Source organism: Ctenocephalides felis, unplaced genomic scaffold (genome assembly GCF_003426905.1).
Source record: "Ctenocephalides felis isolate EL2017-DRISC unplaced genomic scaffold, ASM342690v1 CF-g0.4_SCAFFOLD_03572, whole genome shotgun sequence".
NCBI lineage: Eukaryota > Metazoa > Arthropoda > Insecta > Siphonaptera > Pulicidae > Ctenocephalides > Ctenocephalides felis.
Genome location: NW_020539726.1, coordinates 35,662,963 through 35,678,627, shown reverse-complemented (window position 1 = coordinate 35,678,627; position 15,665 = coordinate 35,662,963). Strand labels below are relative to the sequence as shown.

Below are 15,665 nucleotides of genomic sequence, written 5' to 3'. Positions count from 1 at the left end.
AAAAAATACTCCTAGTAAAAAAATCAGAATGTGGTCTTTTTTCATAACAGCAACGTTGAATTATGTATTTGCTGTGCATTCAGGCGTTTTACACACAAACTGTAACGTCACTCGTCTGTTATGGAGCCGAGTCAAAAACACCCTGTTACCTAACATCGTTTTTTTGACATTTGTGCGGTTTCTGGGTTAGGTTTTCTATCTGACAACCTGAGAAATACGCCTGACTGCACATCAACCGCATGACTTTTGTCAATATTTAGTGTGGAAAGTTCTTCATAACATAGCCTTGCCATAACATTGGTCTGTTATGCGGCAGAATTAACCCTATTTCTTTATTATTTTCTTTTCCAGGTAACTTTACCCAAAAGAACAAAAACATCGAAGGCATCAGAAGCAACTTCATAAGCACCGTCATAAAACAGATTCAAGTCAAAAAAATTTGCATGCATTGCAAACAGCATTTGATTAAAATCAGTGGCATGCATCATAAATTGATGATAGAAGTCGCGGCTAAAGATAAAGATGATTCGAAAGTTATGAAAAGTTCCATGACCCTGTTATTCCCTGGGGATTGTAGAGAGTATTTCCGAAAATTGTGGGTTCAAGAAAAGGATTTGTTGCAAGAAATTATATCGGTTTTGAAGGGCAACAATACGGCGACTCATCCGACTGATGTGATGTTTCTTGAAGTCGTTGCTGTGCCTCCGCCGAATGTCAGACCGGTAAGTAAAAAAAAATTGAAACTAGTGGTGTATGGCATCGTGCCTTAAGGCAAATTAAGAAATATTCGAGAAATTTTAAACGTTTTCAAATATATTATTACAAATACTGTAGCTTTCATTATTTTTGATATCATGCTGTATCTGAGCAAATCAAATGTAAATCATAAATCATAAATCAATTTATTTCCAGAAGAACATTAACAATCGTCATTTCATCTCGAATTACTTCTTAATTTCAGTTTCAAAAAAATAGTTGAGTCTAATACTTTTAATATCTTGTTATATAGTCCACTCATTTATTTTTATCATTTTCATTTTGATTATATTGTCATATTTCTATACATTATTTTTTCCACAATTTTATTTATTTTATATAAAAAATATCCACCATCTTCTGCTTTTCTCCAATATTTTATACAATATCAAGTAATTATCTAATATTACAAACACTTGGTATCAATGTAGCCTAGATGGATATCCAACTTTTTTATCTTCTGCTAATATAAGTGTGTCGACCCGGGCGCCCGTCAAAAGAACCGGGTCGGCAAACCGCATGTTTGCAATGCCTTAAAATTTGATAAAATATCAAATAGTCATCTAATATTACTAACACTTGATATCAATCTGGCCTAGATAAATATTAAATTTACACAAAATTGAAAAAGTGTTCCGGTATAGTCACAGTCTAAACGCACTTGCAAATAATTCTATGCGACATTTTCACTCATACTGTGCTTAGCTTGGCGGCATTTTCACATTTTTCAATAGTTTTCACAAAATTGTTAAAGCGCTCCAGTACATAAGCAGTCTAAACGCACTTGGGTAAACATTTGTACCAGAGTGGCGCTTATACTGTGCTTAGCCTGGGTAATTTTGAATTTTTAATCCAAAATTACGAAAATATTTTATAAAAAATAAAAACAACTTTTAAAGAAGAGAAGAGACTCTACCGACGAGCAACTTAAATTTTGGTTAGAAATTAGTAAAATATTAATAGTGTACTAGAACGAAGTTGTTTGTCAACAGTATTCTTTTTACCATTGAAATTAATTATTTTAAATGAGTTGCTCGTCAGTAAAGTCCTTTTTTTCAATTAAATTAATTTTGTCACTTATTTCTTTTTATCAAAGTTGAATTTAAATCTTATTCGTTTTACTAATTTATAATGTTGCTCGTCAGTAGAGTCCCTTTTCTCTCACAATTGAACACGTATTTACAAATTTTTAATTACTTCACAAATTTTTAATAATCTTGCTCGTCAGTAGATTCTTTTCTCTCTTTTATGTTTTCAAATATATTATTACAAATACTGTAACTTTCATTATTTTTGCTATCTTATTGTTATATCTGAGCAAATCAAATGCAAATCATAAATCAATTATTACATTAACAATCGTCATTTCATTTCGAATTCAATTTCATAAAAAAAATAGTTGCCTAATTTGCATAAAATTAAAAAAAGTGCTCCCGTATAGTCACAGTCTAAACGTATTTGCAAACAATTCTGTTCGACATTTTCACTTATACTGTGCTTAGCTTGGCGGCATTTTCTCATTTTTCACTTTTTGTCGATTTGACATTCTAAAGATTTATGAATTTTAAAATTGAGTTTTTTAAGATTATTGAGTTTCTGAAGATTTTTGAGATTCTTCATATATCCAGATTTATAGTGCTCGTTGACTCATTTTGTCCCCTACTTTAAAATAGCACAGTTGAAAAAACTCATACTTGTTTTTGAGACAACTACGGTGAACATATTTCGAGATAGAGACGTCGATTCGAAGCCTTGGGTGGTTACATATTTTTTGCCCCCTACTTTGAAATAGTATTGTTCAAAAAATTTATACTTCACTTCGACAAATTGTTACACTTATGTTTTGAGTTTTAATCATTTCCAATTTATGAGAAAAATTTGATTTAACAGAGCAATAAAATTTCCAACTTTGTACTAACTAAACAACAGTGCTCAAAACCAAATAGAACCTAACAACGAAAAAATACTCCTAGTACAACGACAGATTTATATTCTTGAATTTTTGAGGGTTGAGTCTCTGAATTCTTGTTTCTTGATTTTCTTGGGATTATTGAGTTTCTAAAGATTCTTGAGTTTCTTAATATTCTTCAGTTTTTTTTTAGGATTCTTTCGTTTTTAATTAACTTGAGTTTTTTTTTGAGAGTCATGAGATTCTGACGATATTCTTGATAAAACAAGATTGATATTTTAAGATCCTTGAGTATTCGAGGAATCTTAAGTTTTTGATGTTTGATTATTTAATTTACTTGAGATTATTGAGTTTCTAATGATTCTTGAGTTTTTGAAGATTCTCGAGTTCCTATTCTTGAGATTCTTGGGTTTTTTATTCTCTTGAGTTTTTTTTTTCAAAAGTCATAAGGTTGTCAAAATTCTAGAGCTTTTTGATTTTCTTGACATTTTGAAGATGTGAGCCTTTTAAGATTTTCGAGTTTTTTGATATTCTTGTGTTTCTCAAGATTCTTGAGATTTTAGGGTTTTTTATTCCCTGGAGTTTTTTTTTAAGAGTCATGAAATTCTTGAAACTTATGAGTTAATCAACGCCTAAACAAGTATTGTTTTCGAAACTTCACTCATCATGTAATAATTGTGTTTGAAGAACTTCATGTAATTAAAATTAACATACATTCATTGACTGATGGTATTTTTTTCACGTTTTCGCTGTCGATACAGTTTCATTCTTTGAGCAGCAGTAATATCTGTCTTGCCTAAAAAATATTTTCCATTTTAATAACTTCAAAGATTTATAGAAACTACGAATAATATAGAAATAATTTCTAATCAATAAACTTACGTTAAGTACACGGCACAAATGTTTAGTTTGTTTTAATATTTTCAAGAAGCGGGGTAAAATATTTTTTTGATTCAGGCATTTTTCATTAAATCAAGATTTGTACTACGATGTAACTTTAAAATATTTATTTATATATACATGTTGATATTGGTACGCATAAAACGACATAACTCTATTCACATACACGACGACTAATCACAATCGACCCGTATAGAAATGATTTAATCGAGAGCGAATGACTCTCACTTGACCTTGCCGTAACAATTTTCGTTGCATTTGTACGGATTTACACCCTAGTCGCGCCTAAAGATTTTTTTTTTCAATAAATGATGGTAACGATATCCTATGATAGTTATTTCAATTACTTTTTCTAGGTGAATTACATGAACGGTAAAATGATCGAGCATCCCCAATCCCAAGTCTACAAGGCGATTTTGAACAGTTGTACAGTAGTTCGTGCAATTTTGCAATGTGTCAATAATGAGGGTAATGTGTTGGAGACGACGCAAGTCGTTTATAATAATTCAATGGGACAAACTGGTATCGAGAAGCTGAATAATGCTTGGCAGCAATTGCAAGCTAGTGTGGATCATCTAATGGACGTCGAGATGAATAAGATTACTGGGAGTGTTGATGGTCAGGGACTGAAACAGGTAAGTGATAATATATATATATATATATATATATATATATATATTAAAATGTATTTGAATGAAACACACTTTTCTTTATGTTTTCTTGAAAAAAATCCGATTCCGAGCTATTTATATATTTTCTCGGCGTTACGAGTCACTCTGAAGAGCTTGAGACCTAATTTGGATTAAAAGTATGTGTGTGTGTATGCAAGACGATTTTTTACCTTCCGTCGACGTTTTCTTAAAAACGGCTGAACCGATTACAAAAATTTAAAAGCCATTTGATGTAACTCGATGAAGACTAGCGTTAGTCAGTTTTGCTCGACGATCGGCAGAGCCGTTTCTTCGTAATTAGCAGAAAAGTGTAAAATTGTTGGTTTAAGTTTTAGCCAAAAATCATGATTTGATTTTTGAAGTACAAGCGTTTCTCACGTTTTAGAAACACGCGTATTTATTTTTACCTAATTTGAAAATAAAAAACTCAAAATTCTAAATAAATAACGTCTTTTGTTCCAGTTTCATTCATGAGTTTCTTGAAAGTAATATTCTTTATATATCATGACTGATATCTCGAGATGCTTAAATCTTGATTTTCTTGATTAATAAATTCCCAAAAATTCTCGAGTTTCTGAAAATCGTTGAGTTTCTGAATATTCTACAGTTGTTTTTTATTGAGATCTTGGAGATTTTCGGGTTTTGGATTTTCGAGTTTTTTTTAAGTCATAGGATTTTTAAAATTGTTGAGCTTTTTAATTTTCTCAGCATTCTAGATTTTCTCGATGTTCTTGACATTCTGAAGCTTTGAGATTTTTTAAGATTCGAGTTTTTGTGATATTCTTGAGTTTCTGAAGATTCTTGAGTTTTTTTTTTAAGAGTCAGGAGATTCTCGAAATTCTTGACCTATTTGAATTTCTTAGCATTCTGAAGATTTTTGAGATTTTTAAGATTCTCGAGTTTTTTGAGAATCTTACGATTCTTGAGTTTCTGAAGATTCTCAAAATTCTCGAGTTTCTGAAGTTCCTTGAGAGTCTCTTGATTTTTTGATTCTCGTGACTTTTTTTTGAAATTCATGATATCCTTGATGTATCAAGATTGATCTCTTGTTGAGATCCTTAATTTATTGAGGATTCGTGGGTTTTGACGGGTGATTATTTAATTTTCTTGAGATTATTCATTTCCTAAAGATTCTTGAGTTTCTAAATATTCTTCACTTTTTTTTTTAATTCTTCAGATTTTTGGTTTTTGATTAATTGGGTTTTTTTGAGAGTCATGAGATTCACAAAATTCTTGAGATTTTCCATTTTCGGAGATTCTTGAGATTCTCAAAATTCTTAGTTTCTGAAGTTTCCTGAGATTCTTGGGTTTTGATTCCCTTGAGTTTCAAGATCATGAGATTCTTAAAATTTTTAGCTATTTGAGTTTCTTGGCTTTCTTGAAGTTAGTAATTTTAAGATTGATATTTTGATATTCTTGAGTTTTTGAGAGTTAAGTATTTGAATTTTTTTCTCATGATTTTCTTGAGGTCATTAAGCTTCTAAAGATTCTTGAGTTTTTTGAGGATTCTCAAGTTCGTTTTTAAAATGCCTGGGGTTTTGATTTCATTGTTTTTTTTTTTTAAAGTCATGAGATTCTCAAAACTCTTGAGCTATTTGAATTTCTTGACTTTCATGAAATTCGATTCTCGAGTCTTTGACGCTTGATTATTTGACTTTATTAAGATTATTGAGTTTCTAAATATTATTCAGTTTTTTTAGGATTATTGGGTTTTTGATTCACTTGATTTTTTTTTTAAATGTATCAGATTCTAGAAATTCTTGAGCTATTAAAATTACTTGACATTCTCTATATTCTTGAGTTTCTGAAGATTCTTGATATTCTCGAGGTTCTTAAGTTTTTTCGAGGATTTTTGATTTTTCGTTTTCTTGAGATTTGAGATTCTTGAGCTATTTGAGTTTTTTTTTTTGAGTTGATATTCTTGAGTTTCCGAAGATTCTTGATTTTTTTTTGAGAAATTTCGAACTTTCGAGGATAAAAATAAAAATTTCTGATTGCTCGTCAGTAAAGATCTTTTTTAACAAAACAGACGAGGGTAGAGTTTTTTACATACTAAAAATTTCCGAAATTAGCTCGTTAGTAAAGTTCCTTTTTATTCTAAGAATAAAAAATGCCTGATTTTGCATATCAGTAGAGAATGAATGTAAAACGCCCCTCTTGTAAAATAATTTTTTTCGGGTGCAATTTCTATTTACACAGACAAGTATAATTGTATAAAACAATATAAAAGTATAATTCTTTTACAATTGTTTTACAAAATCAGCGTTCCGACAAATATTATAGGCCTACGAAAAGTCTTAGGATATAGAGAGACATGCTATGTAAAATATTTTTTTAGTCTTAAATACTGCATAACCATTTTTTGCAATTTTTTCTCCATATTTCCTAAACGGCTGGACCTGGCTTTGCCAAAAAATAATCAACAAGTCTACGCTTCAATAGAAACCGAATGTTTTTTGAATCATTCAAATCGGTTGATCCGTTCTTACGAAATCGTCGACGGAAGATTGTATCCGCACATACATACATACACACGCACACATTCATTCAAAGATTTTTAAGCGTAAAGACATGCAAAAATTGATATTTTTCAGATTATGGAAAAGAAAGAAGGTATTATCCGTATGCACATGATGGGAAAGCGTGTCAATTTCGCAGCCCGTTCCGTAATAACACCAGATCCGAATTTGAACATCGACGAAATCGGAGTACCCGAAGCATTCGCCAAGAAACTATCTTATCCAGTACCAGTAACGTCCTGGAACGTGACAGAACTGCGAAAAATGGTCATGAACGGCCCTAACGTCCATCCTGGTGCTGTCATGATAGAAAACGAGGACGGCTCTTTAATAAAAATACCGAGTGATGAAATCACTAAAAGGAAAGTATTGCTAAACGTCTCCTCACGCCTTCGGAGAGCGGAAAACAAGGGGTTAAGATAGTACATAGGCATTTGTGTAACGGTGATATTTTGTTGCTAAATCGGCAACCCACGTTGCACAAGCCGTCGATAATGGCGCACAAGGCCAGGATTTTACCAGGAGAGAAGACTTTGAGACTCCATTACGCCAATTGCAAGGCGTACAACGCTGATTTTGACGGTGACGAGATGAACGCACATTTTCCCCAAAACGAACTGGCCAGAAGCGAAGGCTACAACATTGTAAACGTTTGCAACCAGTACCTGGTGCCTAAAGACGGAACACCCCTCAGTGGTCTCATCCAGGACCACATGATAGCCGGGGTAAGACTATCCATGCGCGGTAGATTTTTCACCAAAGAAGATTACCACATGCTTGTCTATAGCGCTCTGGTCCACATCCAAGGCGACATCAAACTTCTACCACCAGCCATACTCAAACCAGTAAAACTTTGGTCAGGGAAACAAGTTATATCGACTTTGATAATAAACCATATACCCAAAAAGGCTATTGCTTTGACCCTGAATTCTACTGCTAAAATTCCTGCAAATGCCTGGCAGCTGGAGACACCAAGACCGTGGTTGGCTGGTGGTACCCAATTTAAAAATTCTAATGAGATGACCGAGGCTGAAGTGGTGATACAGAAGGGGCAGTTGCTGTGCGGGGTTTTGGATAAGACACATTATGGAGCTACGCCTTATGGACTGATTCATTGCATGTACGAGGTAAGGGAAGAAATGACAAAAAAGATCTATTTAAGGGCTAAAATAGTTCTGTTATGGTACCAGTTGCAAACTGTCCAAAAACAATGTCTTTGTCGTAATATGTTCTAATGCTTGTACCATTTGGAGGTTAGGATTTAGGCCGGTAACATAACAGAACTATTTTATTACTACTTTGACTTCTATAAATTTGTATATATATATATATATATATATATATAAATATATTAGGGTGGTCCTTAATATGGACATTTTCGAATTTCCTTGCTCCCAAGGGCTCAAATGGTTCCAAATTGATAAAAAACAATTTTCTGAAAGTTTTAGCTCTTAATATTTACTTTTAGATAGTGCGCAATTTTTTATGCTATTTTCATACAAAATTTTGATTGAATTGCGGACTATCTAAATGTTGATATTAAGAGCTAACACTTACAGAGAATTGCTTTTTATCCATTTGAGCCCTTGGGAGCAAAGAAATTCAAAAATGTCCATATTAAGGACCACTCTAATATAATATATTTTAACTTATTAATTTGCTAAATGATGACACAAATGCGATGTCGAAATATAAACATTAAATAGTTGAAATATTTATTTATTATTTTTTCCGACAATTTGGCAAGAAATTACTCTAAATGCCTAGATAGTCTAAAGAAGTTTTACTTCAAAAATTTAAGTAGTACTTTTTATGGCATGTGGGGTATCGTTTGAAAGGTCTCGACGAGTAGAAAACGATTTTCCCAAAAAAGATGATTATATTGTAATAACAACGTAATATTTTATTGCATAAAGTATTACATTATTAAAATTTATAGATTTTTTTTTAAATATGTGAGGTATAAAACTATTGTAGCCAATACTAAAATTAACTAGGTCATTTGTCCACAAAATACATAGTCGTTTAATGAATTTCTAGTAAACGAGCTCAAAGAAGTTTTACTTCAAAAAATTTAGATTGAATTTTTATGGCATGTGGGGTATCGTTTGAAAGGTCTCGACGAGTAGAAAACGATTTTTAAATAAATATAAAAATAATATCACAATAAAAAAATAAAATAAAGAATAAAAAAAATATCACAAGCATTATATATTATCATAATTATATCGCAAACAATATTAGAATGTCAAATTTTATTGCAAAACTGTTTAAAACTTGTAACGTGCATAACTTTTGAGCAAATACTAAAATTAACTAGGTCATTTGTCCACAAAATACAGTCTTTTAATGAATTTCTAGTAAACGAGCTTAAAGAAGTTTTACTTCAAAAATATGAGATTATATCTTTTATGGCATGTGGGGTATCGTTTGAAAGGTCTCGACGAGTAGAAAACGATTTTGACTACTAAAAATAAAAAAATATATTAGGGTGGTCCTTAATATGGATTTTTTCGAATTTCTTTGCTCCCAAGGGCTCAACTGCTTCCAAATTAATAAAAAAAAATCTCTAAAAGTTTTAGCTCTTAATATTAACATTTAGATAGTCCGCAATTCAATTAAAAATTTCGTATATATTTTTTAACGTAAATTATTAACTAAATTCTTGCGCCATCTGCGATGCACAAACAAGGATTTTTTTTTTTTGACTTTTTTTCAAATCTTATCAACTATGTTAATCATTTATCAAATTCTGCTTACCCAATTCGGTTTTTCTTTATAGCTTTATGGTGGTTCCTGGTCGAACAAGCTCCTAAGTTCTTTTGCCAAATTGTTCACCAGTTTTCTGCAAAGAGAAGGATTCACATTAGGAGTGCATGATATTCTTGTCCAAAAATCAGCAGATGAAAAAAGAGCAAAAATTATCGCAGAAACCAGAAAGGTAATAACATGCATATAATATATATATATATTTAAGTGTATAAGGATGTGTTGTTTGATTGCTCTCTATACAATGAGGTATTATAAAAACAATAGACCCCATTAGTTTGTCTATATTTTGTCAATACAATGAAATCAAAAATATGAACTATATTGTGAAAACCATAACAATTTTATCACAACAAATAACACATATCAAACGAACAGTTATCTGACAACGTTCAGTAAAACTGTCAGCTACTTCATCATTGTAGAAATGTGCTTTTTTGATGTCTTTCAAAAATTTGTCATAAGCGCAATACTTGACGTAGATGCTATAGCATTCACGATTTAAATATGATAATGTGACTACGGCAACTTTTAAAGGGCGCCAACTTTTTCCTTTTTCCATAGTTGCGTAAAATAGATGCGCAATATTTGTCGTGGATGCTATAACATTCATCTAGAATACGACGATTGAAATATGGTATTCTGACTACTAAAACTTTTATTGGGAGCAAACGTGTTAAAATGCAAGATTATTCTTCAGCTGAAACTGATTTTTTTTTTATAGTCACTAATTTAACGTGGATGCTATAGCATTCATCTAGTATATAACGATCAAAATACGATAAATACGACTACTCAAACTTTTATTGGGCGCGAACGTATTAAAATGCAAGATCACTTTTCAGTTGAAACTGATTTTTTTTTCATAGTTTCTAACTTAACGTGGATGCTATAGCATTCATCCAGTATATAACGATCAAAATACAATAATTCGATTGCTCTAACTTTTATTGGGCGCGAACGTGTTAACGTGCAAAATTATTTTTCAGTTGAAACTGCATCATTTTCCATAGTCTCTAACTTAACGTGGATGCTATAGCATTCATCTAGTATATAACTATCAAAATACAATAATTCGATTCGACTCTAACTTTTATTGGGCGCGAACGTGTTAACGTGCAAAATTATTTTTCAGTTGAAACTGCATCATTTTCCATAGTCTCTAACTTAACGTGGATGCTATAGCATTCATCTAGTATATAACTATCAAAATACAATAATTCGATTCGACTCTAACTTTTATTGGGCGCGAACGTGTTAACGTGCAAGATTACTCTTCAGTTAAAACTGTTTTTTTTTTCATAGTCACTAATTTAACGTGGATGCTATAGCATTCATCTAGTATATAACGATCAAAATACAATAATTCGATTACTCTAACTTTTATTGGGCGCGAACGTGTTAACGTGCAAGATTATTTTTCAGTTGAAACTGCATCATTTTCCATAGTCAATAATTTGACGTAGATGCTATAGCCAACATCCAGTAAAACCATTAAAATATGGTTTATGATTTAGAACTTTTTACCCCTTAGACGGGGTAACTTGGAACGGCCAAGTGGCAAACTGGTTTAATGTCTTATTTTAATTTTAAAGGTATTTGACAAAATAATTACACTTTTAACTAATGCTAAAAAACTACCAACGGAAGAAAATACTTTTAATATGGATTTTCAAAGATTACCATTTATCTCCACCATGTCAAAGATTATTATTATTATTATTATTATTATTATCTATCTAAAAAAAAAAAATTCAAAGATTACTCTTTTCAAATCAAGGTTTTAGCTGGTCATACATCTTGTTCCCTCTACTTTCAAATATTATTGTTAAACAATGCTCAACTTTGCTGGTTTTTGACACATCGGTGGTGGACCTTTTTAACCCCGGACCTTCATATATTACTATCTATTCTTCGATAAATTCTGGGAAATTACAACTGGGAAAATGTCCATTTGATCTATACCAAATTTAGGTTCTGAATTGAAATAACATAAATAAAAAAAAGTATGACCTAGAAAATGTTTTATAAATGCCAATGAGTATATAATTATACAAATGAGATCTTTCAGAGCACCGTGTTTGCGAAAAATATGCCAAAAAGTGCATTTTCATATTAACATTTCAAAAAAGTTGATATTTTGATAATAACGTTTTCATAATTTTCACTGACTTCAACTTATTTTTACAGGTTGGTCCTAAAGCAAGTGCAGAAGCTGTTAACCTAACAGAAGAAGCCGATGCTGAAGAAGTAACTGAGGCTGTGGAGTTGGCACATAGTACAAATCCCAAATTCCGGGCAATCATTGACAGAAAATACAAAGAAGCCTTAAATAACTATACCAACAGAATAAACAAGTAAGTCTCATATAAATCATCAATCCATTTAGAAAATGAAAATTTTTGCATTTCTCGACGTTCTGAAGGTTTCTGAACATTTTACTGGCATACCTCAGAAAAAATAGATGTGTGTGAAAAAATTAAAAAAAATTACCCAGGCTAAGCACAGTCTAAGCGCCACTCTGGTACAAATATTTACTCAAGTACGTTTAGACTGTTTATGTGATGGGGCACTTGTCCAATTTTATGTGAAAACTATTGAAAAATGTGAAAATGCCGCCAAGCTGATCACAGTATAAGTGAAAATGTCGCACAGAATTATTTGCAAATGCGTTTAGACTGTGACTGTACGCACTTTTTCAATTTTGTGTAAATTAGGAAACTATTTTTTTTTTTTGAAATTGAATTCGAAATGAAATGACAATTGTTAATGTTCTGAAGATTGATTAATTGATTTATGATTCACATTTGATTATTTGCTCAGATATAACACACAAGATAGCAAAAATAATGAAAGCTACAGTAATTGTAATAATATATTTGAAAACGTTTTCTCAAAAAAAATTTCTCAAAAATGGCATAATAATTTAATTTAAACAATGACAAATATAATTTCTTAAAAAATGACAAATATTTAATCTAAAAAATGACTCAAAATTGGTATAAATATTTCATTTAGAAAATGACAAATATAATTTCTCAAAAAATGGCATAAGTGTGATTTCTCAAAAATGGCATAAATATTTAATTTAAAAAATGACAAATATAATTTCTCAAAAAATGGCACAAATATAATTTTTCAAAAACGACATAAGTATAATTTTTAAAAAGTGGCATGAATGTAAATTTTCAAAAAATTGCATAAATAGCATTACTGAAAAATGGCATAAATAGCATTACTGAAAAATGGCATAAATATAGTTTCTCAAAAATAGCATAAATATTTAATCTAAAAAATGACGAATGTAATTTCTAAAAAATTGCATAAATATAATTTTTCAAAAACGACATATGTATAATTTTTAAAAAGTGCGATAAATATATTTTCTCAAAAATGAAATAAATATTAAATTTCTTTGAAAATGGCATAAACAAAATTTCTCAAAATAATAATATATTTATGCCAAAAAAGACAAATAAAATTTCTCAAAAAATTACATAAAATTTTTCAAAATATGGCACAGATAAAATTTCTCAAAAAAACGTATTCAAAAAATTTTCAATTTTATGTTAATTATAAAAATGTAATTTTGGGTTGAAAATTTAGAAAATCACCCAGGCTAAGCTCAGTCTAAGCGTCACTCTGGTACAAATGTTTACTCAAGTGCGTTTAGACTGTTTACGTGCTGGAGAACTTTTCCAATTTTGTGTAAACTATTGAAAAATGTGAAAATGCCGCCAAGCTAAGCACAGTATAGGTGAAAATGACGCACAGAATTATTTGCAAATGCGTTTAGACTGTGACTATACGGGAGCACTTTTTAAATTTTGTGCAAATAAGGCAACTATTTTTTTTTTGAAATTGAATTCGAAATGAAATGACGATAGGAGATAAATTGATTTATGATTTATATTTGATTTGCTCAGATGTAACAAGATAGCAAAAATAATGAAAGTTACAGCATTTGTTGTAATAATACATTTGAAAACGTTTAAAATTTCTAGAATATTTCATTACGGTACGGGAAGTTCCAGCAATTTGCCTTAAGGCACGACTCATAATTATACTTTTGTATCCTTTACCCCCCAGGACTTGTTTACCAGCCGGTTTGCTATGCAAGTTCCCCTACAATAATTTGCAACTGATGGTCCAGTCGGGTGCAAAAGGTTCCACGGTCAACACTATGCAGATCTCTTGTCTTTTGGGCCAGATTGAATTGGAGGGTAAAAGGCCACCTGTTATGATCTCAGGGAAGTCTTTGCCCAGTTTTCCTGCTTATGAGCCTTCACCAAGGGCCGGTGGATTTATTGATGGCCGATTCATGACAGGGATTCAACCGCAGGAGTTTTTCTTCCATTGCATGGCTGGCCGTGAGGTAACAATAAATGATTATAATAATAGAAGTAGAAAGAATAATAAAAATTTTGGAATTTTGACGTTTCCAAGGACTTATATGGTTCCTAATTGATAAAAGAAAATTCTCTGAAAGTTTTAGCTCTTAATATTAATATTTAGATAGTCCGCGATTCGATTAAAAATTTCGAAAATAAAATTTGACACATATACTATATATATATGTGTATTATATATAATTTGATACATATTGTATGCGATATATTTATGATAATATATAAAGCTTGTGTTTTTACAAAAATCGTTTTCTACTCGTCGAGACCTTTCAAACGATACCCCACATGCCATAAAAAATACAATCTAAATTTTTTGAAGTAAAACTTCTTTAAGCTCGTTTACTAGAAACTCATTAAAAGACTGTATTTTGTGGACAAATGACCTAGTTAATTTCAGTATTCGCTACAAAAGTTTTGCACGTTACATGTTTTAAACAGTTTTTCAATAAAATTTGACATTCTAATATTGTTTGTGATATAATTATGATAGTCTATACTTGTGTTTTTTTAAAAATCGTTTTCTACTCGTCGAGACCTTTCAAACGATACCCCACATGCCATAAAAGATACAATCTAAATTTTTTGAAGTAAAACTTCTTTAAGCTCGTTTACTAGAAATTCATTAAAAGACTGTTTAAAAAAGTTTTAATTGAATCGCGGACTATCTAAACGTTTATATTAAGAGCTAAAACTGTGGTAGGAGGGTGAAAATTTAGGACTAAAATATTTTTTTTACCCTAGGGTCTGATTGATACCGCCGTCAAAACCAGTAGATCAGGTTATCTCCAAAGATGTTTGATCAAACATTTGGAGGGCTTGACAGTTAAATATGACCTGACAGTCCGCGACAGTGACAATAGTGTGATTCAAGTAAGTACTTGCATAAAAAAAATTATAGTAGTATTATTTATATATTTTTTTTTCATTTATTCATTTTGAATCGTGTATTCGTGTATTCAGTTGTGTTAATTTTTTTTTTTCAAATGTTTGTATGTAAAAAATAAAAATAATGGGCCTTAGAACTGTTCCTTGAGATACTACACATTTGACAAATTTTTAATTAATTTTTAATTTTCGTTTTTCTGATAAGAATTTCTGTATCTTTCAAGTCATTCTGAATCGTTTGGCACCAAAATTTATATAACTCTGCGTATTTAGTTGTGCTATTTTGTTTTTTTTTTAAATTGTTTATATATTTATAAATATAATAATGAGCCTTAGAACTGTTCTTTGAGGTACTCCACGTTTGATAGATTTTTAATCAATTTTGAATTTTTAACAATGTGATTCAAGTAAGTGCTTGCATAAGATTTTGTTATAGTAGTATTATCTATATATTAATTTTTTTATTTAGTCATTTTGAATCGTTTGGCACCAAAATTTATATAGCTCTGTGTATTCAGTTGTGCTAAATTTTTTTTTTATGTTTGTATATAAAAAATAATAATAATGAGCCTTAGAACTGTTCCTTGAGGTACTCCACATTTGATAGATTTTTAATCAATTTTTAATTTTTGTTTTTCGCTTTTTCTGATAAGAATTTCTGTATCTTTCAAGTCATTCTGAATCGTTTGGTACCAAAATTTATATAACTCTGCGTATTTAGTTGTGCTATTTTGTTTTTTTTTTTTAAATTGTTTATTATAAAAATATCATAACGGGCCTTAGAACTGTTCCTTGAGGTACTCCACATTTGATAAATTTTTAATCAATTTTTAAGTGTGATTCAAGT

At 30.6% G+C, this 15,665-nt stretch overlaps 1 protein-coding gene across 1 annotated transcript in view; it reads left to right on the top strand.

The window, feature by feature from the left end:
- Window positions 1-15,665, top strand: part of LOC113388420 (DNA-directed RNA polymerase I subunit RPA1-like) — a 55,315-nt gene that overhangs the window by 30,745 nt on the left and 8,905 nt on the right. The window contains 8 exon segments of the mRNA XM_026625798.1: window positions 352-722; window positions 3,922-4,200; window positions 6,831-7,116; window positions 7,119-7,882; window positions 9,538-9,696; window positions 11,715-11,881; window positions 13,614-13,899; window positions 14,675-14,803. Coding sequence (XP_026481583.1) covers window positions 352-722; window positions 3,922-4,200; window positions 6,831-7,116; window positions 7,119-7,882; window positions 9,538-9,696; window positions 11,715-11,881; window positions 13,614-13,899; window positions 14,675-14,803 — 2,441 coding nt within the window.